The 26,327-nt window shown below is 52.5% G+C and overlaps 1 protein-coding gene across 5 annotated transcripts in view; it reads right to left on the reverse strand.

Moving 5' to 3' along the window:
- The window catches only part of Dgkz (diacylglycerol kinase zeta), a 41,923-nt gene that overhangs the window by 1,581 nt on the left and 14,015 nt on the right, over window positions 1-26,327 (reverse strand). For 3 of the 5 annotated variants that reach the window (XM_031371054.1, XM_031371055.1, XM_031371056.1), the window contains exons 2-27: window positions 9,952-10,060; window positions 9,560-9,655; window positions 9,213-9,290; window positions 7,790-7,846; window positions 7,395-7,463; window positions 6,428-6,499; window positions 6,221-6,337; window positions 6,064-6,135; window positions 5,732-5,827; window positions 5,401-5,483; window positions 5,246-5,306; window positions 5,046-5,159; window positions 4,819-4,959; window positions 4,218-4,296; window positions 4,010-4,065; window positions 3,829-3,891; window positions 3,663-3,736; window positions 3,472-3,583; window positions 2,958-3,157; window positions 2,569-2,669; window positions 2,388-2,467; window positions 2,226-2,295; window positions 2,044-2,084; window positions 1,388-1,527; window positions 646-677; window positions 409-452 (exon numbers count right to left, since the gene is read on the reverse strand). In XM_031371054.1, the coding sequence (XP_031226914.1) occupies window positions 409-452; window positions 646-677; window positions 1,388-1,527; window positions 2,044-2,084; window positions 2,226-2,295; window positions 2,388-2,467; window positions 2,569-2,669; window positions 2,958-3,157; window positions 3,472-3,583; window positions 3,663-3,736; window positions 3,829-3,891; window positions 4,010-4,065; window positions 4,218-4,296; window positions 4,819-4,959; window positions 5,046-5,159; window positions 5,246-5,306; window positions 5,401-5,483; window positions 5,732-5,827; window positions 6,064-6,135; window positions 6,221-6,337; window positions 6,428-6,499; window positions 7,395-7,463; window positions 7,790-7,846; window positions 9,213-9,290; window positions 9,560-9,655; window positions 9,952-10,060 (2,257 nt within the window). Of the gene's footprint in view, window positions 1-408; window positions 453-645; window positions 678-1,387; window positions 1,528-2,043; window positions 2,085-2,225; window positions 2,296-2,387; window positions 2,468-2,568; window positions 2,670-2,957; window positions 3,158-3,471; window positions 3,584-3,662; window positions 3,737-3,828; window positions 3,892-4,009; window positions 4,066-4,217; window positions 4,297-4,818; window positions 4,960-5,045; window positions 5,160-5,245; window positions 5,307-5,400; window positions 5,484-5,731; window positions 5,828-6,063; window positions 6,136-6,220; window positions 6,338-6,427; window positions 6,500-7,394; window positions 7,464-7,789; window positions 7,847-9,212; window positions 9,291-9,559; window positions 9,656-9,951; window positions 10,061-10,358; window positions 11,452-15,349; window positions 15,703-26,327 lie in introns of those variants that run through there. The other 2 variants (XM_031371051.1, XM_031371053.1) reach the window with 2 other exon arrangements.

The raw sequence follows: 26,327 nt of genomic DNA on the forward strand, positions 1-26,327 counted from the left end.
TCTATGTAGTCTTGGCTGTCCTGAAGTATGTAGACAAAGTTGGCCTCAAACTCAGAGACCCTACTGCTTCTGCCCTCTGAGTGCTGGATGAAAGGTGTGCTACCACACCTGGCTTCTGAGGATGTTTTGGAGTGTCATTAGAGGCACAAGTCTTGTCATCCTATGGATGAGGAACTCCCCCCAAATGCACAGCCAACCAAGCCAGAGAGCCCATAGTTCCTTTAAGACCGACCCACTTCCAAGTACAAGGGACAGGGGATAGGCCAACTGGATGAAGTATCCCCTACTTGGAAGGCACCTAGACAAAGGCAACGCCATAGAGGACCAGCTGATGACAGATGACAAGGGCCCAATCCCTCCCAGGGTGAGGGGCTCCAGGGGCAAGGCTGAGCTCTGACTAGTTAGTACCTTGCAGAAGTCATTCCTCTTGGCAGCTTCAATCAGCTCTTCACCTGCACAGAACATCTGTCCATCAACCCCGAGGTCAGAGTCTGAGCATGGGCTGATGTGTGAACAATGTGGGGCGTGTATGCCAATGGCTGGGACTCAATGGCTAAGCTTGTCAGCTACACATGAACCCTGACCCCCACTGAGCCTCACACATGACCAGGGAAAGTGGCAGGGCTTTAGAGAGAGAGGCCTCACCTTGAGGCAGTGCAGTGTCCCCCTGCAGTGACCTGCAAACAGAACAGGGTAGATGTGATCCAGCTCAGCCCAGCTGGCCTCCTTCCTTGGTACCAACCATGGTGGCCTTCATGTTTTCTCAAGCTTACTGAGTGCCTACTGTGCATCATACACTGTGGGGTACAAGCAGGGAGCCAGATAGATGGAGACCCTGGCCTCATGGGGCTCATATCTTAGCTCAGGCGCAAGCCAACCAATGAATAAGGAATCTATCTGGAAGTGCTATTGAACAGAACAGGGCAGTGTGGCCAAGCAGCAGTAGACACTTTCCTACCCTCAGGTGGCATTCCTGGAAAAGATCCCTCTGAGAGGGAAAAGCCAAGCTAAGATGGGGGTGGGGAGTGTCTGAGACAGTAAGGGCAGAAGACCAGAGGACAGCCTGGGACCCCCAAGGAACCTTGGCTGAGGCACTGTCGTGACAAATGGGAAATGCTGGGCTCAGAGAGAATAGGAGGCCCAGTTCCAAGACAGCTTCTGAGCAGGAGGGTTCTGGGCTGGGGAGTGGCCTGTTTGGACTTGTACTTTCAGGACTGGAGGCAGTAGAATGCAGAGGGGGAGGAGTGCTCCCCTTGATGGAGGGCATGATAGTAGAGGGACAGAGTCTGGTGCTCCTAAAGTGCTCCTGCTAGTGGAAATTCCATGCCTGCAGCCAGACAGGATTTAAAGCTAGGGGAGAGGTAGTTAGGGGAGCTCTGGGACTTACCCGGGTATAGGAGAGCAGGGGGAGGCAGGGAGCGGGGAGGTAGGAGTGGGGAGGTCAGGCCGGGCTGATGCACCCAGAAGCTCTGGGTCTAGGATATAAATCTCATCCTGGGCAATCTCCGTCACATAGTTGAGGTGCTCCTGTGAGGCGAGGGAGTTTAGAACGGAAGGTCAGTGCCAGGCATGGCCCTTTGTCTCCAGTGATGGGGGAGGGGTCTAGGGGCCAGAAGCAAGGCAGTAGACCACCCAGGGGAGGCACCAGGCATGGGGGTAACCCTCTTCCCATCCCTTAGTTTCCATTATTGCTTCCTATGGTCCCAGACCTCTATGTGTGGCATTCACCAGCTCAACAACCACCTCCCACTGTCAAGCCAGGTGATCTAGCCCTGGCTATTTTCTTCTGTTTCCCTGGATAGCACTGTGCTTCCAGGCCCTCCCTTCCACCCACCTAGAAAGCCTTTTCCGGCATGCCAGCTTTTTCTGTTGGCGCCATCCCTATACATTCCTGGAGGGTGGGGACATGTGATCCACAGCCACAGGCATGTGAGTATATTATAGCCATAAGGCTGTGGTGAGCATGCTTGGCTTGTGCCACTAACCCTGAGGCTTGCCTACAGAGGTGTGAGTGTGTGCATGGAGAAGGCCTGCATGGCTTACCTGGGCCCTGTCAATCCTGTAGAAGCGGCTGGCAGTGGTGGCTGTAGAAGAGACAGCTGGCTGAGTATGACGTCTACCCCTATCCCAGCCCAACCCTTTGTTAATTAACCCAGGTTCCCCAACAGGAGGACTAGCAGGACAGCCTAGGACTGCCTAGAAAGGACCCTCCATGGCGGACTCACCATCCAGGAAACACCACTTGGACGAGAGTTGGTGGCACATCAAGGACTTGGCTCCAGCCCCATCAGGCTCCTGTTGAGACAGAAGCAAAGGTCGGGGTGGGTCACAGCTAGGCTGGGAAGCTCACTGCCCCAATCCCTCCTATTCCTGCTCCCATTCGTTACCTGCTGAAGTCTCTCAATGTGGGCGCGGCAGAGTTCTAAGTCACTGTCTCCGGGGACCACCACAGTGCCCAGAGGCACAGCTGCAGGACAGAGAGGCCCTCCAGCAGCTGGCTGCATGTCTGCGTCCCAGGCAGCCCAGCAGCAGATCGCCCCTCCCTGCCCCAACCCTGCAGCCACTCACAGGCCTCCTTGAGCTGCTCCTTGTCATAATGCAGAGCCTCGTAGTCGTGCATACTGACCCTGCTCACTTGGATCCTCAGCTGCTCAGGAACTGGCTGCTGACTGTAGGGTGGAGCCAATGACAGGGAACTCAGCAAAGAGCCTGCCTAGGATACGGATCCTCAGCTGGGCACCAGGCAGGGTACTAAGAGGGGCATCATGCTTCCCTCCCAAAGCCCTTTACTTTAGATGCCAGCGCAGCCTAAGGCCTCATTGGTGCTAAGCAAGGGCTCTCTCACTGAGCCCTATAACCAGACTACAAATCCCTCTCTGAAGGTCAGTAAACTAAAGCTCAAGTAAAGCGGAGCCTGGGTCTGGGCCCCAGCACATGGTGGCTAACACGGGACCTACTCGCTGTGCAGTGGAGCAGTACTCCTGCGCTTGGCCTTCTGCACCATAGTGGCCTGGTTGCGCAGGGCAATTCGAATCCGCGATGCTGAAAGCTTGCAGGGCTCACCATCCACCTGCACAGGGATGGCCTTGGCAGTGGTGAGCAGCACTTCTCTGCACTGAGTCAGCCGCTCGCCGTGCCCACCCACCTGCAGTGCTGCCTGTGGGCACAAGATGCTCAGGTCACGTGTGGGCGGGGCAAGCTCTGTTCTTTCCAGAGATGCTCTGGTGAGGGGACAAACACAAGAAGGAACCCCAGACAGAATACAGTATGGAGGGACAAAGGTATCAAAAACTCCCTCATTAGATGGAAAGTAAAAGTGTCCTCCCCTATAGCAAAAGGAGGGAGGGCAAGAGTCGCTATAGAAGAGAGGACATAGAACCTTCCCTCAAGCAGAGAAAAGAGCTGAGCTGACTACTCTGCTCTGGCCAGGGAAAGGAAGGGTAGAGATAGCCCAGGACTAGGACCACTCACCAAGGATGTCATGGTGAAGCCGATGACCTCGAGGTAGCCATCATCATGCCTCTGGGGCTCAAAGTCATGGTGCTCCCCAGGGTGGCCCCAGGGCATGGTGCCTGCACAGTACCTAAGGGAAGGCAACGAAAGGGCTGTGGCATGAAATCAGCAGGGTGGGACACAGGGCCCACAGGAGCCACCGTCCTCACCTGGGGATATTCAAAAAGACGATGCACTGCGGTTTCAGGTCCTGAATCTTGGGGGTTAGGTCCATTCCATCGCACTGCACACAGGAACAGGAAATGTTGGGAACACATGTACCCAGGTGGTCTCCCTCCTCCTGGCCCTCCAATGGTGCCAACCAGCACGCCTCACCACTACTCGGATGTGCTTGGCTAAGTCCTTGGAGCTGCCCATTAGGAAGTCAGAGAAGGCCGTCTGTGGAAGACAGAGGGTGTGTCATCATCTCATGACAGGGGCCTTCGTTCACCACAGTGTCATAGGGCTCCTGTAACCTGCACACAGAAGGCTGGGAGCTGGCTGGCCCCAGACTCACCCCAGCATAGAACATCTTATTCCGAAAGCGGCTGTTGAACTTCTCTGGGTTGGCTTCTGGGTAGAGACAAGGGGTGGTGAAGTTAGTCAACCTGCTGATGCTTCCAGGGTTGGGGATCGGGGGAGACTAAGGGAGCAAAGTCTGACACTCCTGAGCTGTCCATGTCTACCCCGGCCTCCCAAGGCCCCTTCAGCAGGAGGATGCTAACCTCGAGACTCATGAAACTCCAGGGTGACGTGGGCATCAAAGCCCAGACTGAAGTAGTTGTTGAAGACATCCAGGGGCAGCTAGAAAAAAATGTCAAGGTGTAGAAATAACAGAGGTGACTCACACATGTCAACTCTTTCCAAGGCCAACAGCACTCACTGCCCTTGCTCAGTCCAACTACTTTTAGAGGCCTTTGTGTCAAGTAAACAGCGTTTCAAAGTTCCCCCAGCACTGCTTTGGAGGCCCCGCTCTTGCAGCTGAGAAGAGAGACGGCAGCACCTCAGAGGACCTGCTGGGTCCTTAAGGCACTGTGCCCCCAGATGCCATATACTGTGTCATCTCTAGGAATAGGGACTCAAGTATCGCTGCTGCTTAGAACAGAGCCTGGAGCACTGGAGACCTTCACTAGGTATGTGCCAGGAGACTAAGAAGCCAGCTTTTAGTGGGTACCACTCCCCTGGGACAGAAAGAAGCTGGAGTGAAGAACTGGAAACTCACCACATTTCCAGAACCAGGTGGTAGGTATGTAGAGTCCAGCCAGGTCCTTGAGAATCCCAGACTCATGAACCTCCCCCCCAAATCTGCTGACCTGGCTGACCTACCCGGTCAGTGGCTCCATCATCTCGATCCTCAGACCCTGCCTCAGGGTTGGGCTCTGCTCGGAGGTCCCAACGGTCCAGCTGTACCACATTCCCCTCCTCTACATGGGAAAGGATCTTTGACACAGGCTCATCTGTGTAACCCTGGTGGGAGGAGACTAAGGCTGAGCTTTCCCTGTGGTCAAAGGATCCCTCTCCTCTCTAGCAACCCTGTTCTGAAGGGCACTTACCCCACCCCAGTTGAGGGTTCGGGCCAGGTCATTGCCAGTGCCTAGGGGCAAGATGGCCACAGGAGGCGGTGGTTTTAAGCGCAGCTGGTCCAGGGTGGAGAGAATCCAGCCAACCTGGAGGAGGGCAGAGCAAAGTGGGTCAGTCAGGCCTGAGATGGAGGAGCGGTACATAAGGCCTGAGCCCGGCTTTCAGAACTCACCGTGCCATCACCCCCGCAAGCCAGAATCCTCAAATTATGTACTTTTCGGTACATTTCCAGCCTGGGCCAGGGGAGGACAGGAATAGAGTCAGGAGACATGTGCCATAGTCAGAGCCTTGCAACCTTCCTGTCCCCTGGAGAATCTGAGTACTCACGCTTCCCTGGGTCCTCCTTGGCTCAGATCAAAGACTTGTCGGGGATTCAGATACCACAGAAAAGACTGGATGATCTTGGCGCCCTGTAAGGACAGCCGAGGGACAATGAGGAGGGGAATGAGGGGAGGGGATATCAGAAGCACACAGGGGAACACAGTTGTGGGAGCCAGATACAGTAAAGGCTGGTATGGAACAGGATCTTCTCAGGGTCCCTGGAAAAGCAAGGTAGGGGCTCAAGCCCCAAACTGTTGCTGAAAACAACTACGGGCAGGTAGGTGTAACACTATCCACTTTCTCACTCGTGGCCCTGGGTAGGAAAGCTTGTGCTTACCTGGTTGCCCCCACTCTTGGGGTTCACAAACACCAGCAGGGGTTTCATGAGGGGGGACGGGGTGGGCCTGATGATGAAGGGTCTCCAGCGGCCTTCCTGGGAGACAGAGAGCCTTTAATGTGCTTTTCTGCCCCATCTTCTGTCCTTCCCAGCATCCCCTGCCCAAGTGAGAACACCCTTATGGCCTGTCCACAAGGAACAAGAAAGCTGATCTCCCACATTCTCAGACCCCAAGAGCCCAAGGATAAACTAGCAGTATGGTCCAAAGTGCCCGGACAGAGAAGATTCCCCTCAGCAGTTCCTGGTTCCAACCCTCCCAGCCTGGGTCTTACCTCAGGTCCTTTCTTGCTGGACCTCCTCTTGAAGGATGCTCTCTTTTTCTTCTTGCTGGCCTTGAGGGTGTTCTGTAAAGGAAGCAGAGGTGTGAGTGACTAGGTGTGACTGGTGGGTCCTACAGGGAAAGGTGCTAAGAGTAAAGGAAGGCCTCACCTGGGGCCTCCGGGCCCGTAGGATCCAGGTGGGTGGGATGACCACAGCTGCATGCACCCCTAGGGAGCAGGGCTCCTCAATCTGCTGCATCATGAAGCAGGACACCTTGCTGTGGTACTGGAAGACAGCCATGGGCAAAGTTGAGCTGGGTCAGAATAAGCCTGGGACCCAACAGATGCCCAGCGTAGGCTCACAGGGACCACTTACTGCCTGTTTGCACCAGGAGCAGCTGATGGCTACGATCTCCTTGCTGTGGAAGGTGAACTTCTGCTGGAAGCCCTGAGGAAGGACAGGGTGGCTAAGGGACAAGGTGGCCTAGGAGACCCAGCTATGCTGCTGCTGCCAACCTTGCCTCACCCAGGAAAACCAAGCACATTCTTAAAATATATATATTTTATTTATGAGTACACTGTAGCTATCTTCAGACACACCAGAAGAGGGCAGCAGATCCCATTACAGATGGTGGTGAGCCACCATGAGGTTGCTGGGAATTGAACTCAGGACCTCTGGAAGAACAGTCAGTGATCTTAAATGCTGAGCCATCTCTCTGGCCCCCAACTGAGCACATTTTAAATAACAGATAATTATTTTTAAAAATAATATAAAATAAGCCCCAAGGGCAGGGAAGCTTACCTAGGAGCCCATGAGCCCTGTAGCTGACTATAAAATGCAAGTTAAGTAAGTTGCTTACTTAGTGTCCTGATATATCCATGCCCCGTCTAGAAATCATTATCAAGATCTACTATGTGTAGGGCACAGGAAAAAAAAATGGAGGAAGGAGCCCCTGCATTCTTGAGAGGGAGACAGACAAGCAGGTGACAGGCGAGCAAGCACCAGTGCTGTGTGGGGACTGTCCTGAGCAGCGCATAAGCAAGCCACTGTCCTAGGAGGCAGGGGACTGCTGCCAAGCTCAGGGCTTCACCCACGACACTCCCTGAGAAGCTCCTGAAATGATGTATGGAAGGCCATATGGCTCTCAAAGGGTCCCTAAATCAGAAGAAAATAATCCATGACCTTGCTTAACTGAGAGACCAATGGCACAGCAGGGAGGCCTGGGGACTGAATGAATGATAACAAACCCGAGATTCCACTCAGGAGCTATCATCAGTGACCACACTGGAGACACAGGACCAGCAGGCAAAGTGAAGCTGGTGCCTTCAGACAGGGCTCTTACCTTCCCACAGTGCCGACACTTGCCATCCTGGCGTCGCCTGTGGACCCAGTGGTGTCTTACGAAGGTTGGCTGGAGGACAGAAAGGTCATGGGAATGGAGGAGGGGCTGGACAGATAAGGCCCTGAACTTGGTCCACAGGAAGCCCTCTGCAGTCTCTTGGAATGAGATGAAAGGGACTGTGTAGACTTTTCTCCATGTTCTGGAGGCAAGGTTGAATCTCTTAATACACACGTGGAACCCTACCTATCTGCAAACAGGACAGCTGACTTTCCCTTTGGGTGACCCCAGAACCTCAGCCTAGAAGCTGACCCCCCTGGTGGCACTCCTGGGGTACTGCAGAGGATCCCATAGGAGCCCAGGCTTCTCTGCTCCTTGCTGCTGTCCAGGACACTCACCTCACGGACATTCCTGGAGCCTGATTCACGGAAGGATGGCTTACAGCGGAAATTGATCTGTGAAACATTGCAGTGACCACCAAAATGTCAAAGCCTTCTTATGGACAGGGTCACTCCCTTAGAGTCAATCTTACAGGCAAGCAGAATCACAAATCATCCCAATAGCTGCTGGGAACATGGATACCCCCTCTCAGAAGCCTTCCTGACCACTGGTCAAAAGGATCGTCCCTCCTTTTACTTAAGGTACAGAGACAGAGAGGCTGGGTTGGGGGGTCCATGTCCACTGTGGGAAGTGGGGACTCTGTTCGTCATTTCGCTTCCTCACCCTCCAGCTGAAGTGAAGGCAGGACCAATCCCTCCTGTGGACTGTGCAGACTGAGCCCTGGAGACCCTTAGCCAATGAGCTAAACCCAGGTTCATGGTCACCTTCCATGATGGGCTCCGGATTCTCTCTCTCCCTCCCTCCCCCCTACACACACACACACACACACACACACACACACACACACACACGGTGGGGAGGTGCACATGCATTAGTGCTCTGGCTGCCCTGGAATTCTCTACATAAACCAGACTGGGTTGTTTAAACTTGAAGAGATCATCTTGCCTTCCAAATTCTGTCTGGGACTGCGGATATCCCCCACTATCCCAGTGTGTGATACATTTCTACTTTTCTTTCCTTAAAAGTGCCTGCTTCAGTCTCAGAAGGGCCACCGGAAAGCCTCACTGTACAATTCGAGGACTAGAGAAGCTGGCTCAAACTAACCTTGCTCAGGGTATTCCTGCTCTTAAAGATGCTGTCACACGATGTCCTGATTTCTGCAGGCCCAGGAGTTCCTGTCTCCCATGCCAGGTCTATTCCCTGTCACCTGAGCCATGGTCTGCCATTCCCCCTCTCTGCCCGCCCTCCAACCCCAGACACACTTAATGGTCCTGCGGGAAGATTTTTACAGAGGTAGCATGGTGGTAGCATGGTAGCTCAGTCACAGGTGAGCACTGTGGTGCTAGGAGATTTGACAATTTTGTTTTCCTTTTCTAGAACTGGGGACTGAAGCTAGGGCATTGCACATGCTGGCAACTCCTACATCCCCCTGCTCACAGTGGCCTCTTCTGAATGTTAGGCTGGATGGGATAAAATGGCATGCTGGACGTTACCTGTTAATTCATGCCATTAGGTAATATTCAGTGACGTTCACTTCTAGGCCGTGCTCATTCTAGGGAGTAGGGTACAATAGCTAACTAGTGGGGAGGTGGGGTTCAAATGTGTGCATTTGACTCAGATGCTTGCTTACTATGCTTGCCTGGTCATTCTTGGCAAGCTGAACTTGTGTAACATGTGTGTGATGGAGATACATGAGCATATACATCAAGAGAACTTCAGGACTCCAAGGGAGGGCACAAAAGGCTGAGCAGCCACACACACCTTTTCCAGCTGCTCAATGCATTGGGCATGCACCACGATCTTACAGGCTGCACACTTTCTTCTGGGTGCTGACTTCGGCTGTAGGACAGAAAGAGGGAAGGCCCTGAGACATCAGGTGACTCCACCCTAGATATCATCTCAGGGAGACCAAATAACATGTTTTTTCTATATGGGGTTCCAGTCCCACTACCTGTCATCAGACAAAACAGTCTTCCCCTCACCCTGGAGCAGCCCATAGCAAGTGTACCCAGGTAGGAGCGTGTCCATCAAGGGCTGCAGTTGTTGCCTTGCAGGTCTAGACCCAACTAAACCACCAGGGGGCAGCAGGTCCCACCGAACTCACTCACCTGCATCTTAGCTACACAGTGCTGCTCCCCGACATAGCAGAAGTCGCCGGACACGTTGGTCTCAAACCAGATGTGCTCCCCATACACTGCTGATTCCTAAACCATGGGATGAGCAGGCTCAGCCCTTACCTGCCATCCCTACCCTACCCATCATCCACCTCTCAAGCCTGCTATAGCCACCACAATCTGCTTTCCTCTCCTGTTTCACAAACACCTTTAAGCCTGGCTCACAGGCTGCTGCTTCTCACTTGGAAGTCTGCTCAGACATGGGGCTTCTCTCCCAATTGCCCACAAGCCCTGGGTCCTGATTGCTTAGGAGGATGAGAACCCAAAAGGAACTGGCACGGAGCAGTGTTTGAGCTTCCTGCCCTGCCTAGTACACAGATACTCACACTCCAGTCCACAGTGCTCTGGATCTGCCGCTCAGAGTCACCACACGGGGCCCCAGGCGTGGGAGGAGGCGGTGCCAGGTGCTGGAGGCCCGACTTGGTGATGGCTTTCCTACAGAAAGGAGGACAGCTGAAGCCTGGGCCAGCTGGGTGCTTGTTGATTCTACTTCCTTCCCTACTACCCAGAAAAACTGTGGCCCGTGACTTTCACAAAGTACAAGGTAGAGAAACCCACAGAAGGCTGGAGGCTCTTAAAAAAATGTAGATCCTCTTAGGCCCTTCTTCCAGTTCTACCCAGAGCTGCCTCCAAGTAGTCTACCCCCAGGCTAGGTAGAGCTTCCAAATCCTCACTCTGAGCCAGATCCCAAGGAGGCTACACCACTTGCCCTGCTGGCTGCTGCTATACCTACATAAGCAGGGTGCTCCAGGGCTGGGGTGCAGCTGACTTCCGCCTTAGAGCTACCTGGCGTCTGCGAGACAGTGGGCGCACGCGGGCCGGTATCATGGGGCCTGCTGTGGCGCCCGAGGCTCTTGGGCTTCGGCCCCCGAGACCAGGGTGCTGGCTGAGGCGACGATAGTGACCATGCAGGCCCCAAAGAGTGTGGCCACACTCCACATCAGCAGGGAGCAGGTGGGAGGAGGCTCGGCGCAGGCAGCGGGGCATGGGAAGCAATGGCCAGGTGCCCTGGTGTGAGAAGGGCGTTGTCCTGGTACCTGGCTTGGCATCAGTTGATACCTCCGCTGTCTCATCTCCCTCCTGGGCCCCTTCTTCCTCCTCCTCCTCCTCCTCCTTCATGCTCATGAGCCCAGCCAACAGCAGGGGTGCACCCAGAAGCTGGGCCCCAACAGTAGCAGGCTGTAGGGTAGGCACCACATCCACCATGAAGCGGGGATTGCAGGTAGGGGGTGCAGTGCTGGACCGCCTACGGCTGGCACCTCTCGTGCCCACCCCGCAGCTGGGAAAACAGCCCTGGAGCTGTGCACTGGAGCGGCGTCTCTGGGCCAGTGAAGAGGAGGCCTGCCCTGCAGGGGAGCGGCGTCGAGCCTTGCCTGTAGGCAGCCCCATGCCACCGGACCGCCGCTGCCTCTCTCCAGGACCTGGTGCCTTTCGCTGGAAATGCTTCCTAAAGAAGGTCTCCATGCCAGGGGCTGTTGGGCATACAGACTGGGAGTGTCAGGAGCTGAGCCAAGCCGAAGCCCAGCGGTGACCCACAAGCAAAGAAGGCACACATAGGTGCTAAGATGAGAAAGAGCTTGAAGCTACTGGGGAGCTCTGGCTTACAGTTACTGGAGTGCAAACACTATTCCCAGCTAGCATTCCCTACATTCTACCCCAGGAGTTTTCAGGAGATGGGGTGTCATCTACCCAGGCATCAGAAACAACAGAGACTTGAGCCTAGAGGGCTTCATCTGCCTTGCCAGAAATGGAAACAAAAGGTAAAGTAGGTTGCCGGGCGGTGGTGGTGCACGCCTTTAATCCCAGCACTTGGGAGGCAGAGGCAGTCGGATTTCTGAGTTCGAGGCCAGTCTGGTCTACAGTGAGTTCCAGGACAGCCAGGGCTACACAGAGAAACCCTGTCTCGAAAAACCAAAAAAAAAAAAAAAAAAGTAATCTAGGAACCAGGCTCTGTAGACTATAGGGCTCTGGGGCCTTCCCTCTCACCTGGCCTTCTTTTGCCCCCACATGGAACAGGCTGGGTTCCTCACCTGGGACACAGTGCAATTAAGCAAAAATAATAAACTTGGGCTCTCTGCGAAGGATCTGAGTCCTGATGAAATCCCTACATTCGGCCCAAACCTTGGGTTTAGTCACTGGGAGATCGGGCTTCAGAGAACTGGAAAGGCATGCCCTGCCCCCAAGAGTGTTATTGTCTCAGCGTGGGGGATGCAGTAAGAGGTTCTGGCTGAGACAATGCTGATGCTAGATGCCATGTGCACACATCTCTAAGAACTTTCTGATACCGAGTGGCTCTGTCTCACCATTCCAAAGATCAGAGTATGGGTACCCCAAACCCCTTAAGCCTTCCTGTGGAGGGACTCAGTGCATCACACTGTCCCAGACTCACAAGTCTATACTTGAGATGACCCATACTGCCTCCTGCAGAGAGCAGGGACCTGGATCTTTTCCCTTAGTATGTACTAGGACACACATGCTATACACACACCTATTCCTTTTACCTACTCCCTGGTCTATCTTTCCTCCTTCCCAGGCCTCTGGAATCAACTTTCTGTGCTCACACCTCTTCTACACTTGAGGAATAGCAAGAAGCCACGAGTCAGCTGAGGGAGACAGCTCCAAAGAGCACCCACGAAGGCCCAAGTCACAGCCATGGTGAGTGCTGCCAGATGACATACAATTTCTGCCTGCTGAGGGCCTGGCTGAAGCCCAGATCAGTGGGCAAGAGGAAGGGCCATCTGAGAGGACAGCCTGAGAGGATAGGCCCACCTGATCTATACAGCACCTGCTCTCAGCTCTCCATCTATCTTTGCTATGGGTCTTGGCAGGTGACATTAGAGCCAGTACAGGGTGTGGCAGAGAAAAGAAGTGGGCCCAGGGGACAGAGCTCCTGCAATGGGGGGTGGAGGTGGGGTGGGCGGCACTAGCAAAGCAGCATTGAGATTGGACAGGAGGTGAGTTCCAGAGACATAAGAGCAGACACTGGCAAGAGGACTGGTTTCATCCAGCTAACATTTATTTTGTCCACTATACACACACACACACACACACACACACACACACACACACACACGGGGGGGGGGAGAAGAAGAGTAAGAGGGAGAGGGAGAGAGAGAGAGAGAATGCACTAGATGAGGAAGCTAAGGCACCAAGGGTAGCATACACAAAGCCCACAGGCAGAGAGTGTGGAGCAGGTGGTGGACCCTGGGATGGAGGTTAGATGGGTTAGAGAAAGGGCCCACAGTATTAACACCCATCTAGTGCTACTCTGTGCCAGATCATGGGTGAGCCCTCCACCACCTCACTGATCCTACCAGAGACCTCTGAGGGAGGCAGGGCCACAGCTTCATTATAAGAAAGTAGCAAGAGCGTGCCCAGGTCACAGAGCTAGCCAGTGTGAGCTACTTGAGTTAGGGGTCCATTTTCTGTCCCAGGAAGAGGAACTTGTAGGCCTAGCTGCCTGCTGCTGCCAGGGCACTAGCTTGCCAGCTCTCCCCTAGGGTGTCAGCTTTCCCCACCAGTCTGCTCAGGCCACTGTGACAGCTGCCCAGCCTGGAGGAGATTAGTCACCCAGACGCATCATACCGCCTGATGTTAGCTAGTGTCACCCAGAAAACAAAAGGCCACAGTGGCTGTGGGGGAGGTGGTGCTATGCTCTCTGGTCAGTGGTAAAGGCTGGGCCCTCCCTGCCGTCCCAGACCTGCATGACAAGACAAGAAGGAAGCAGCCTTGTTAGGACATATGGCAGCTTACATGCACAACTAGAGAAGCCACACGCTGTTGGGTGCTCCAGGACACACCTGAACAAGCTTCCTCAGCTGCTCCATGCGCAGCCTCCCACTGGAGCTCAAGGTCAAGCCAGTGCATATGGCCATGGACCATGGACCTCAGTTTCCCTGTTTATCTAAGAAGACTGTTAAGACTAGTTGATATGTTATGGCAGGTTCTCTTGAGGGATACTACCACCCCAAACACCACTGGGTTCCCACTGCCCCCTCCCGCTGGTCCCATGCTTCCTGTTCAGCTCATCGCCATAGAAACATTGGTCTGCTGGCCAGAGATTGCCTGACTCCTCACTTCCTATCTCTGCTGAGGCTTCTTTCTCTAGGGCAACTCATGCCTATTATCCCAGCACTTGGAAAGCTGAGACAGGAAGATTGCTGTATGTTTGAAGCCAATCTAGGCTACATAGTAAATTCTAGGCCAGCCTGGGCTACGGTGTACATACCAACTGTTTTAAAAGAAATACAAAAGGAAAAAAAAGCTTGGCATGGTGGTTCACACCTTTAGTCCCAGTACTTCTGAAGCAGAGGTAGGTGGTTCTCTGTGACTTTGAGGCTAACCTGGTTGACAAAGCAAGTTCCAAGACAGCCAGCGCTACACAGTGAGACCCCATCTTAATTAACGAATTTAACTAAAAAGCAGGCAAACAAAAGAAGCCCTGTTTGGGCCTGGAGTTCTCCCATGGTTCCACTCTGAGTGGTCACTCTTCTCACTACATCCCTCATCACCTCCACACACCATACCATACATGTAAAGGTCATGGGGGAGGCCTCAGAAGGTTCTCACGCCACAGCAGAGCAAAATGGCTACCTCCTAGGCTCCCTGGGCTTGTCTCAGGCAGCCAGTCACACTCAGGAGGACAATATAAAAATGTCTCAGAGGGCCACATCCAGCACTTGGGAGGCAGAGGCAGGAGGCAAGGTCGCCTTGGATAATACAAGTTCAATGTCAGCCTGGGCTACGTGAGACATGTCTGTAAATATGTAAGTGAGCAAGCAAGCACTTTGGAGCCTAGCATCCACACCACACTCTCAGCAGATCACCTAGCCACCCCATCTACTTTTCCATGGACAAGATGGGTCAGACCACCAAAAGGCCAGCATGAGGGACAATCTGCTGCAACGATGCACAGAAAGCACTTAATGCTACTTGGCAGACCTGGGACTTGGAAGAACCACAGGGCCTATGGTTGTGCCACCTCCTGAGGTTTGTCTCTGCCCACAGCGGGGGTGGGAACCCAGAAAAGGAAGCAGGAGTGCCCAGGGTGGCCACCACTCACCACATGAGGAACAGAGCCCTATAGCCATGCCACCTGGGCGTCTGCTCCTGAAGAATGTCCTTTGCACCTGGCAATAGGCCGGTCCTCAGGGGCTCCTCGGCCTCCAGGGGGACCTGCACAGGACACCAGTTGGGTCCTGCCACGGTGGCTACTTCATGCCATGGGAAGGGTAGGTCCTACAGGCCTCTATTCCATGAAGGCTGGCCTGGGGTAGAGCACCTGTACTCTAGCAGTCCCAGAATGAAGGCCTGCCTGGTCAGAGGGTCTGCTTGCCAGAAGCCAGCCCTGGCTGCTCGGCTCCCACAGTCCCAGAGGTCAGGGGGAAGAGGGGAAAGCTAGAAAGGCAGCCAGCTCATCTAGGCTGGCCGGGGCTGGTCAGGCAGGGTGCAGACTTTACCAGGTCTCCTCACTAAAGAGATTCTGCTCCAAACAAGGACAACATGCAGGTGAACGGGTGGGCCAGGGCTGAAGGGTAAGAGAGCGATCAGAGAGCCAAGTGTTTCTTTCAGGGTCTGCCCAGGTGTGGGGGGCCCAGCAGGCCCTGCTCCTCTCCCATCAGACTGAGGTAGGGCTGGCAGGGAAAGGCCCTGATCTACCCTCCCCAAAGCCACCCAGTCACAGAAGGTAGCAGGAGGAAAGGAAGAGAGGGGACCCCCTTTGACCTGATCTGGAAGGACAGGCAGGTGGGGACTGGGGTCCCAGGCGCCTCCACTCTTGCTCCAGTTTGCTTGGATTGCCGGACTCTACAGAGCAAGTCCTAGTTTGGAGAGCTAGCTGCAGTGGCTGCGTCTCTGCCCCCTCCCCCTCACCACCCTCCTCCCCCAAGCCGGAGACAACGGAGACAACCGTTATGAAAATAGCCCAATTGGTAACCGACTGCACTTCCTCTCCCAGTGGTGGCTCCTGGCCCTATAGCAGGCAGGCAGGCTCAGGAGTGGGTGGGAGGGTAGGCGGTGCACATGAACGGCAAGGAGGCTGGCCTCCTGGCACCTCTCCCCAATGTCCCAAGCCAGGCCAGTGAGAGCCATCAATACACTCTCCTTCAGTAACAGGCCAGCCCACACAGTGTCTGCACTAGGGAGACAAGGTATATAGAAGGGCAGGAGTGGTCCCCTTTTAAGGAAAAGGAGACAGTCACTTACTGTCCTCCTATGTCCATGGGACAGGTTTTATGGGGTCTTAGACAGCTAAGCACACTGATTCCAGACAAAACAACCACAAAAATAATTATCTATTGAGTGTTTCACAACTTAGACAGCCTTTTCTCACCAACATTATTAGCCAAGAGGCTGGCAATTCCCCTGTGCAGGAGGCTTACTGTCCCTGATGAACAGATGGTGCACCTGAGGCTCCTGGGAGCCTGCGACTCCTACCTTAGGAGTAGCTGAGCTGAGACTTGAGAGCCTGGCTCTTCTGGTCCTGACAAGGGGGTCAGGGACCTTTCTGAGCTGCCCGGGTCCATGCCAGTTGAAGAATTTAGGAGAGACCAGCTGGTGTGACACCTTCCCAGCCCCCACGCTCATGTTCCCGCCAAGCCTCGCTAAGGAATGGCAGCTATCAAAGTTCCCAATTCCAGAAGCACTTCCCATTTTTCAGCAATAATAATTTCTAAAATTCCTAGAAGAATTATGTCTGGGGAGCAGGTGATAGGTACTAAGATTTAAACAAATAGAATCTAAATTTAAGAGCATTAATCATTCAGGAGGCAGAGGTAGGTGGACCTTTGAGTTCAAGGCCAACCTAGTCTACATAGTAAGTTCTAGGCCAGCCAGGGCTACACAGAGAAACACTGTCTAGGGGAAAGGGAAGAAGGAAGGAAGGAAGGCAGAGAGGGAGGGAAGGAGAACAATATCGCATAAAATACAACAAAATCAGTGAAAAGACACTGTTTAACTTAAAAACATTACTGTTTGTCTGTGTGTGCTGGTGCCACCGACTACACATGGAAGCCAGAGGACACACTCATGACTGCCTTCCTCTGTGTGAATCCTGGCGACCAAATCCAACAGTCCAACTTAGAGGCAAGCGCCTTTACCCGCTAAGCCACCCTGCTGGTACATTTTATGCTTTTGCAAACCTAATATCTGGTTTTCTAGCAGCAGCTGGTTCTTGTGAAGCGCCCATCCCTGCACAAGATACCAGGTTGCCCTGGTAGAGGAACATGAAGGAGTGAGCCTCACTTTGTGTAGAGTTAGGAAAGGGGGAACAGTTCACCAGGTTTCCAGATAACTATGGCTAGTCTACGCCATCACAAGAAAATATGACCAGTGGTCTTTCTTTGTTTTTCTTTCTTTCTTTTGAGACAGGGTTTCTATATCTATGTAGCCCTGGCAGTCTTGGAACTCACTATGAAGCTAGCCTCAAACGATCTCAAAGATCTCTGCCCGCCTCTGTCTCTGCTGGGATTAAAGAGTGTGCACCAAGGCAGGCTGACAAGGCTTATTCTTAAAGGCCAGTGCATGGTACCAAACCCTACCAATGAACATAAAGTTTTACCTTACAACATTTTGATTTTCTTTTGTGGGGTGTGGGGTTGGCTGTTTCTGAGACAGGGGACTCATTAAGTAACTCAGGCTAGTCTGGAGCTCCTGAGTTCACCTGAACACCTACCTTGGCCTCTTCAACAGCCAGGCTTACCCTGCTATAGGGCTATCCTGCATTTTGTAACAGCAAGTGTAAGTCAGTGGAGAATACTGTGGTACTACGCTATACTGATCTTCCAAAGGCTGAAACATTTCCTCACAGAACATCAAAAGATCGTCACCTTTGCTGTCTTTATTGCTCTTAACAGTTTCCTGTCCGGGAAAGCTCCTCCCTCCACCAGAAGGTAGATACGAAGTTTACAAAATTCTGAGTTCTGCTCAAACTCAGATTTCTTGTTGGAAAAAAAAATACTGATACTGTTTTTGAAGTGTCGGGCTCACCTCATTCATATTTGGGAAAATGTATGCCAGGCACCTGAGTCTGACTAGCTTGTCTATCAGCTGCTCAGTACAAAAGGTGTCACTGGAAGGTCTGAGGTAGTGGCCAATGCCTTTAATCTCAGTTCTCAGGAGACAAAGGCTGGTAGGAACTGGGAGTTTGAGGCTGACCCTGTCTACATAGTGAGTTTTAGGATAGCCAGAGCTATATAGAAGCCCCATCAACAGAAAGAAAGGGAAGGGAAGAAAGAAAAAGGGAGCAATCGGAGAGCACAACTGAGGACAGCTTGCCTCAGTTAAAGAGTTTTAGCACATTACAATTGGGCTAGCAGCAAAAATGACTTAGGTAAACTCCATTTCATCACACACACACACACACACACACACACACACACACACACACACACACACGTCCATATCATATTGCTGCTGAGATTTCCTATGAAAATCTCTTTGTCCACAGCATCTGCAGTATGCAGTACCAGGTCACTTAGAGACCCATGGATTGAGAGGGAATTCTCACAGCAGATATGGATTCTACACTGGCACTAATTCCCTAGGTGTAACCCTAAACTATAATGGAGCCAAATTTCAGTGCTGTACCTCTACACCCGACAATGTTCTGCCTAGAGCACGGGCTTCCCCTCCCCTCACTTGCCACCTAGCATCTACCTCCTCACGGCTGCACAGACAACCACTCCAGCTGACCACCCACCCATCTAGATCTTCAACCACAGAAACCCTAGATACCACTTTCTCTCAGGTTCCTATGCCTTATTCTTCCACCAGGCAACAGCCAGCTCCTGGGGGCTGGGGCCTGGTGAGCATATGTGGGTGTGGTATGTCCAGCACAGGGCTGGCAGGGAGCTATGTTTACTTCAGTCAGCTCAGGAGGAAGGAACAGGGAATTCCGTGGGGGAGGGGTTAGAGCCTTCAGGGATGGGAAGCGCTTCCTCCTGGGTACCCTACCACAGGCTGGCCACAGGCCCAGACCACTTCTCTTTGTTTGGGCACAACAACAGCTTTTGTTTTGGTGGCCATCTTCCTCTCCTCTTTGGGAGGTCTGGTGAGTGACACCTGGAGGCCCCTTCCCATGTTGAGAAGTCACTGCATATTCCACATTCTCTGTATAAAAGAGCTGGGGAGGAGGGGCTGCTGCAGAAACTTGGGGTGCTCAGTCAGGGCCCTAGCTGAGCTCTTGATGAAATATCCCCAGCTTTTTCCTTCATGTTCTGGGTCCACTCAGAGTCTAGTCCTGCTAGTAAGGAATGGCCAACTGGTTCTATTAGAGCTCCCCTCCAATCCCCTGCTGCCCCAGAATTATTTGGGAGCACCTACTTCTATATGACTGCTCCTACTAACAACTGAGAAAGTCTTGAGCCTGACAGCCAACAGCTTTCCCAACTATTTTTTTCCTTTGAAAAACATTTTTTTAACTTTTACTTTGTGTGTGACATGCACACACGAATCCTCACAGGAATGTGTGGGTACACATATATCATGATGCCATAATGCACATGTAAAGGTTGGAGGATAACTTTCAGGGGTTGGTTCTCTCCTTCTACCATGTAGACTCTGGGGATTGAACTCAAGTTATCAGCTTAGCGGCAAGTACCTTCAACCTCTGAGCCATCTCTCTGGCCCATTTTCCTATTTTTATATGTTAACAAGTACGTACTTCACTTGGCTATTTATTTATTTATTTATTTATTTATTTATTTGCTTGAGACAGTGTCTCACATAGCATAGGGTGACCTTGAACCTCTGATCCTCCTGCCTCTACCTCCCAAGCACTACCATACCAGGCCAAGCAAATATTATCTACTAATTCTGATTTAATTACTAGTTGGGACTGCTCATCCCTGTTTTCTGTCCTCACAGTATCGATGAGCAAGTGAGGCACAATGTAGTTCAGTGGCTAGCCAAAGGCCTACAGCTGACAAATGGCAGAGCGTCAAAGAAAACCCAGTAGTTCCACACTGGCAAGCCTGTGTTTGCCACTTGGCACATAGACACATGGTTGTATACCTGCCACCTGGAGTCTCTAGAATGGAAACCAGGCCCCTCTGTTTACTGAACTCAACCTCTCCTTTTCCCTCTCATCTTTAAGAGTTTGCTCAGACACTGGCTCTGCCAGAAAGTTCTCCCCAGGACCCTCTCCTGGGAGAGGTGGCAAGTTTAGCAGCTCCCACACTCAGGCCCTCTTCTGGTTATTCTGGGCCAGCAGCACTGACCTGCTAGGCTGCATGCCCTATGAGGTCACAGACCCTGAAACCTTGTATCGCTAATAATTGCATCCACGACTGTTGGGCATGGCCTGAAGAGAGAAGGGGGGCTAGTGAACTGTTCCTACTTAGCCTTGGTCAGGCTGACAGCAGATGGCTTCAGGCTGGCTGGCCAACTTCTCAGGCCCTCTGCTAGCACTGGGTAGATAAGCCATGTGTGTAACAGGCAGCCCTGAAGACACACTTTGTGGGAATGCTACTGTTTCCCTCTAACTCTCCCAGTAGGGCTCCTTTGTTGTATCTGTGCTCCCAAGTCCCATGCCCCTTCTCATGTGCCTGTAGCAAATTTCAATTCCCTATCCGCTAGCAGATGGACCTCTACTTCCATTCAAAATTTAACGCCGTAGAATCAGCTCTCCAGGTCCCAGCTCCCCACGTCATCCCCAGGCACCTATGAATGCCACCCAGGGCTCTTCTTACTGCTAAAGCAAGAACTCTGCCAGAGCAAAAGCGGCCACCTCGCCCTTGGAAGGGTTTAGAGTTCTGCCTCTGACCAGCCCTACAGCCTCAGGCTAGGAGGCTTCAGGTTTCCTAGCCTCAACCTCCTCTCTAGGGAACTGCTGTAGGCTAGAAAGAGAACGTTCACAGTAAACACTTTCTCAGTTTTATGAGTTTCAGAAAAGGAAATAAATATCTCCAGAGGCATAAAAATCAGGGGAACTGCTAGGCAAGACAATTCGTAACATCTATCTAAGCCAAGGCATACGGGCCAGAGCACTGGTTTCTGCAAGTCAGGAATACAAGCAATCTCTGGTGACTGCAAGCAATGTGAAAACCTAAAAAGGTTAATAAGCTCATGCCTGTAATCTAGGCTCCTGGGAGCCAAAGGGGAAGGGTCATTTCTAGTTCAAAACTCTGCCTCAAAAACCAAACTAAAAGGGGCTGGAGAGATGGCACAGAGGTTAAAAGCACTGACTGCTCTTCTGAAGGTCCTGAGTTCAATTCCCAGCAACCACATGCTGGCTCACAAATCTTTTTTTAAAAAAAACCCAAAAAACCAAACTAAAGCAAATCAGACCATAACCCCTCCCCTATATTACCGCCCCCCCCTTTTTGAGAGAGGGTCTGGTCTAACCTGGCCTAGAACTCACGTAGCCCAGGCTAACCTCAAACTCAGCATCCTCCTGCCTCAGCCTCCAAAGTACTAAGATTACTTACACAAACCTCTATGCTCAACTAAGGCATACCATTCAGATGAAAGTAAAAATCATCCAGTGTCTGGGGAGATGACGTAAAGTGTCCACTATGACAGCATGAGTATCTGCTATAGACCCTAGATCAGCAGACAAAAGTCTTAGTCTCTTTAAAAGATTTCCAGAGGAGCTGGGTATGGTAGCTCACTCTGATCTCAGGAGGATTGCCACGAGTTCAAGGCAGGTCTAGGCAATAAATATCTCAACCCCCATCTTTCCCATCCCCTCTAAGAACTAAAAAAATCTGTAAGAGGGAGGCCAGCTGCCCAGTGTTGTCTTGGGTCTCCTCTGTCTGGTTTCAACAGTGTGTCACTCATTGTGTGGCGTAACAGGCAGAGCTCAGCTTTGCTTTCCCAGGTCAGACAGCAGGGCTCTCCTACAGGCTGCCTTCCAGAGGTAGGTGGGCAGCAGCAGGCTGTATCAGTGGGCTGTCTATGTGGGCTAAGGAGCAGGAACCAACTTGCCCCCTTTCACAACCACCCCCCCTGCTCTCTCTGTAAAATGTCAGCAAGCTCGGGAAGGGGGGTGGAGAGACAGGCAAGCTGTTAACCCGCAAGATGCTGGGGCGTGGGTGGTGCAGGCTCAGGCTCCCAGACAGCTATTTTGGCATGTGCTATGATGGTGCTCAGCCCTGGCAGGGGAGAGGCCTCTCTGTGGGAGCTCTGTACTGGCACTCTGCCAGAAGGGAGGGGGAGCAGGTCTCTGCAAGTAGAGGGAGAGAGGATGCTGGGTACAAGTGGGACCCAATCTCTTCCTCAGGACACAGGCCACTCACTGACCCCAGGCTATCATAGGATTCTCTAAGCCATCTTCCTAGTGTTCTTCCCCTGGCACCTAACAAAAGGTCAAAGGTGTGCCCTTCCCCAGGTCCATCTGTCAAGCACCATGAAGGCAGTCTTCCAGCCACAGGCTGCCTACCCAGTATCTCTACAGCCAGTCTGCCCTTGCTGAAGGGACCCAGGGAGCCACTTTCTAGGGGCAGGGCGTCTCATGCGTCTTTGGCAACTTCGTGAGGTACGAACCTCTCAAAAAACCCAAACAGTATCTAAGGCCTCCTGAGGCTCTGCAGGTTAGGGTGGGAATATATGAAGGGAAGTGCTAATAACCAGGTGCTGCGGAAAGATTTTTGGGCTGAGTCCCAGGGTGAACTTCATGACCTTTATGAGCCTTGGTCTTTTTCATCTGTTAAAATGGAAGTAAATCCACCAGGTCATCCTTGTGATGAGTCTATCAAACGGGCACACTTATGATCTTGGAGTAGCTGGTGATGGCCAGAAAAGAAGATGAGCACCATCCACCTGAACACAAGTACGGGGGTCGGGGGATGGGGGTGGGGGTGGGGTGGGGGGAGGTGGGTGAGGCTGGATGAGCTCCTGGTCCCACTCAGACCTGCTCTCTCAGCATGCCCTTAGCTAAGACAGGGGCAAGGATAAGGGAGCAGGCACTTGTCTATGCTCTGCCTAGCCTTTCCCTCCTGGACACGAGTGCCAGCTAGGCTCAGGGCTGAGAGTGAAGGGGCTGGGGGAATGCTTACAACCCAATGCTTACACTCTAAGGGCATTCAGGGCCCTCACATGAAACACACAGGTAGTGGCTGAAGATGACAGCACCAGGAATGGCTCCAGGAAAGAGCAAGGTTGTGAGCCTCGAACAGTGGTTCTCACCCTTCCTAATGCTGTGACCCTTCAATATAGTCCCTCAATGTTGTGGTGACCCCCCCAAGCCATAAAACTATTTTTGTGGCTACAATGATTTCACAACTGCAATCTTGCCACTGATATGAATTGTGATGTACATACCTATGTTTTCTGATGGTCTTAAGCAAACAACTTAGGTCATTTGACCCCCAAGGGGGGTTGTAACCAACAGAACCACTGGCCTAAAGGCAAATGTTCCCCTCCCTGAGACAGGTTGGGAGTGCCAGGTGACAGATACAGGTGAGACTCTGGAGTCCTGTGATGCAGCACAAATGAGCCTGTCCCTGGCTGCCTGTGAGACCTCGGCTGAGTCCAGGCTGATTCAGTGGGCCTTGACCTTCAGGGGCAGGGAAGGGTGGAGCTAAGTGATAAGGAAACACACACCCCTGATCACTGGCTTCACTCAGGCAGCTTGGGTCTTCTGGTAACTCACCAAGAGAATGAATCTGGATCTACCCACAGCAGGTGCAAGTGGTCTGCTAGAAGAATACTTCCTGGCCCAGTGTCCTTCCCTATGGGAGCCTCGGCCCCCTGCTGTTGTCACAGAGATACTGCAGGACAGGTTCCTGAGTAGCGCAAGGACCTTGAAGCCCTCTGGCCCTCTGTGCTAGATGGAGGGACCAGTACTTCTTTTTGGGACAGCTCAGCCCAAGGCCTCAAAGCCGGCCAGCCTGCCCATCAGCCTCCTCTTCTTTGCTTGGGAAAACACGGAAAATTCTGGGAAGGCTTTCAGAAAGACGTAGGCAGGCCTGTTGCTCTCCTGCACAGACACAGCTCCCAAGCCTAGGCTTTCTCTGCTCAGGGGGCAGGAGTCCTTCCTCTGTCCTTGACACCGTCTCTCTACTGTCTTACATTAAGTGCAAATCCTTGTCAGTCTTCATGTGGGGATTTGACCTTTGTTATGGTGACAAAACAACAGGAACTGACCGCCCCTGACATGTAAGCCAGAAACTGGTCCATGTGACAGTAGACAGGGACCAGAATTCTTCCTTCACCTGCCAACCTGAGCCAGCTCTGTACCTGGGCGCATGGCTGTAGTGGAAGCAAACAGTCAGATGCACCCAGCTCCGGCACTGAGGTCGTCCTTCCGCAAGCTGGCAGGAACCCAAGGTTCTACAGCCAGCCACCTGGACTGTTCTCAGTATTAGCCTAAGCAGGACAATCGATTCACTCAGAGAGATTCTTTTTGCCCCCAGACATCCTGGCGCCACAGACAGGGGTTTTCTCAAAGTGTCCCTCCCCATTCAGTGCAAACCACCCCCAAACGGGAGCTGTTTCTGCTCCTGACGCCTGGTCTTCAGGACTATGCTCATAGGCCCCATGTGGCATGGCCTCTAAATGAGACCTATTGTGTTAAACTCGCTCCACAGGTGTGTCTCCTGCCCTCTGGGAGCTTATGACTTTGAGACTAATGAAGGGCAGAGATGGCAGAACAGACATTCTGGCTCCCAGGGGCTTGGACAACCAAAGCTCCTTCTGTCAAAATGTGTATGGTGCCAGGTAATTTATAATGCCCCTGGGGTGCAAAACCAGCCAATCCACAAGCTAAGTGACCGGCCCAGGACCAGGCTACTGGCAAAAGACCAGAGGGTGAGCCCGTCTCCTCTCTATGGGGCTGGTTCTAGGCAACTGTCCTCACTGGAGACTGGTCAAACCTTAGGGCCAGAGAACCTGTATGTAAAGATTCCACCTGCTCTACTCAGGAAAGAGGAGAACCAGATGACGAGAGGTTAGAGTTGATTCCCCCTCTCCCTCTTCTTCCTCTAAGAGGGGGCTGACAGCTTCCACCATGAGGGTGGGATAGAGCTGGCAGCTCAGCTCTGTGTCTGTCACTGGACTTAAAAAGGAGATGGCAAACTGCTCCCCAGACCCCCACCCAACGACGCCAGTTGAATGGGGTAGGGGTAGGTTTGAAGGAAGACCCCATGGACACTGTTCTTCCTGACCTGATACAAACAGTGCACATGTGGCTCCCTGCCAAGCCCACAGAAGACACTGCACCTGAGCCAAGGACAGAGTTCAACGCAGCCTCAGAGCCAACTCTCATCTGGTGTCATCTACAACCCTGTCTTCTGACCTGTTCCAATTATGAGGTCCCTCAGCCCCAAAGTGTAAGGTGTAAAGTGGCAGAGCATGTGGTAGAACACAGAGGTTGAATGCCCAAGGAGAAACAAGAACTGCGTTATAGATGAGCATGGGGCCTGGGGAAAAAAAATGGAGGGATGGTTTCAACTGAAGACTTCCTAGGGACCAAGAAGCACGGCAGAGCTATATGAGCGGCATCGGTTAAAAGGACAGAACCTGGACTGGGGCACTAATACAAATGCCTGCTCCTCTTGTTGCCTGGCCACCAAAGGAAGTCAAAGGAGGCCCCATACCAACGAGCACAGATCCTGAAGGCCTAAGCCAGAGGAGCCTTTGCCCATCATGAGCTCCCAGTGTCTTCACTTTTTTCAAAGCACCACTGTACCAGACCCATGCTTATAGAGGCCTTCTTTGACTTCTTGATAAGCATGCTAGATGATCACTTCCCATCCCAGGAGGATGCCACGACCCTGTGACTTTGTGGTATCACCTGGGAAGCTCTCGAAAAAGCCCAGGCTCGCTGCTACAGCTGAACAGGTAGACATGCTGATGGTAAGATCTAAGAATCTGACCTCTTAAAACTTCCTGGGCCTCTGTGATGTTGTATTTGAGATCCTGGTATAGAGAAAGGGATGTGGATTTTGGAATCAGACCAACCTGAGTTCAAATGCTGTCTCTGCCTCTTACGTGCTGTGTGACTCTGGGCAAATGGCTTCTCTCTCTGAAAGTATGTTTATTTCATCTACAAAAATGGAAAAATAGAACCTATCCTGCTTATTTTAGAGAATTATATAAAAGGTACTCAGCACTTCTGTTGATTTCCTGTTGAATATGCCAGAAGCTCATCCCTGCATCCACAAACCTGTGCTCTTCAAAAGGAGCACGGGTTCAGGTCAAAAGCACTCAACACTTGGTGCCCTATGGGCAGCAACAGGAAGCCTTCGGGGTGCCCCTCCTTCCCCCCCCCCCCCCCCCCAGGAGCCTGTGAACACTGGAGGCTACATCCTGCAGAGCTGGGTGTAAACTGCTCTATCTTGCAGGGTTGTGGGCAACAAAACAGAAGTATTGGAAGTGTTACTGCCTGCCCTCTTGTATGAGATCTTGAAGGCTGTGTGGCTTCTCCAAAGCCCACGGAGCTCCATCTGCCAGTGCAAGGATCCAGTTCTGTGTGGTGTGTGCTTAGCAGCACACTGCAAATGCAAAGAGCAGGGCCCTGGCAGAGGTAAACCAGGCAGAGGGCATAGATCAGCACCACAGGCACACCACCCACACAACAGAGGAAAACCACACAGGTTATTAGTAGGTAAGTCTACCCTGGAAAGAGCCCAGGCAAAGCTCAGAAGGGGCCAAAGACAGCAAAGCCTTAAACAGCCACAAAAACTTAAAGGGAGGCCCCGGGCAGAGTCTGAGGTCAGAGTCCAATCAGAACTCTAGGGTTCTTAGCTGATTGGCTGCAAGC

This window comes from Mastomys coucha, unplaced genomic scaffold, assembly GCF_008632895.1.
Source record: "Mastomys coucha isolate ucsf_1 unplaced genomic scaffold, UCSF_Mcou_1 pScaffold15, whole genome shotgun sequence".
NCBI classification, from domain to species: Eukaryota; Metazoa; Chordata; class Mammalia; order Rodentia; family Muridae; genus Mastomys; species Mastomys coucha.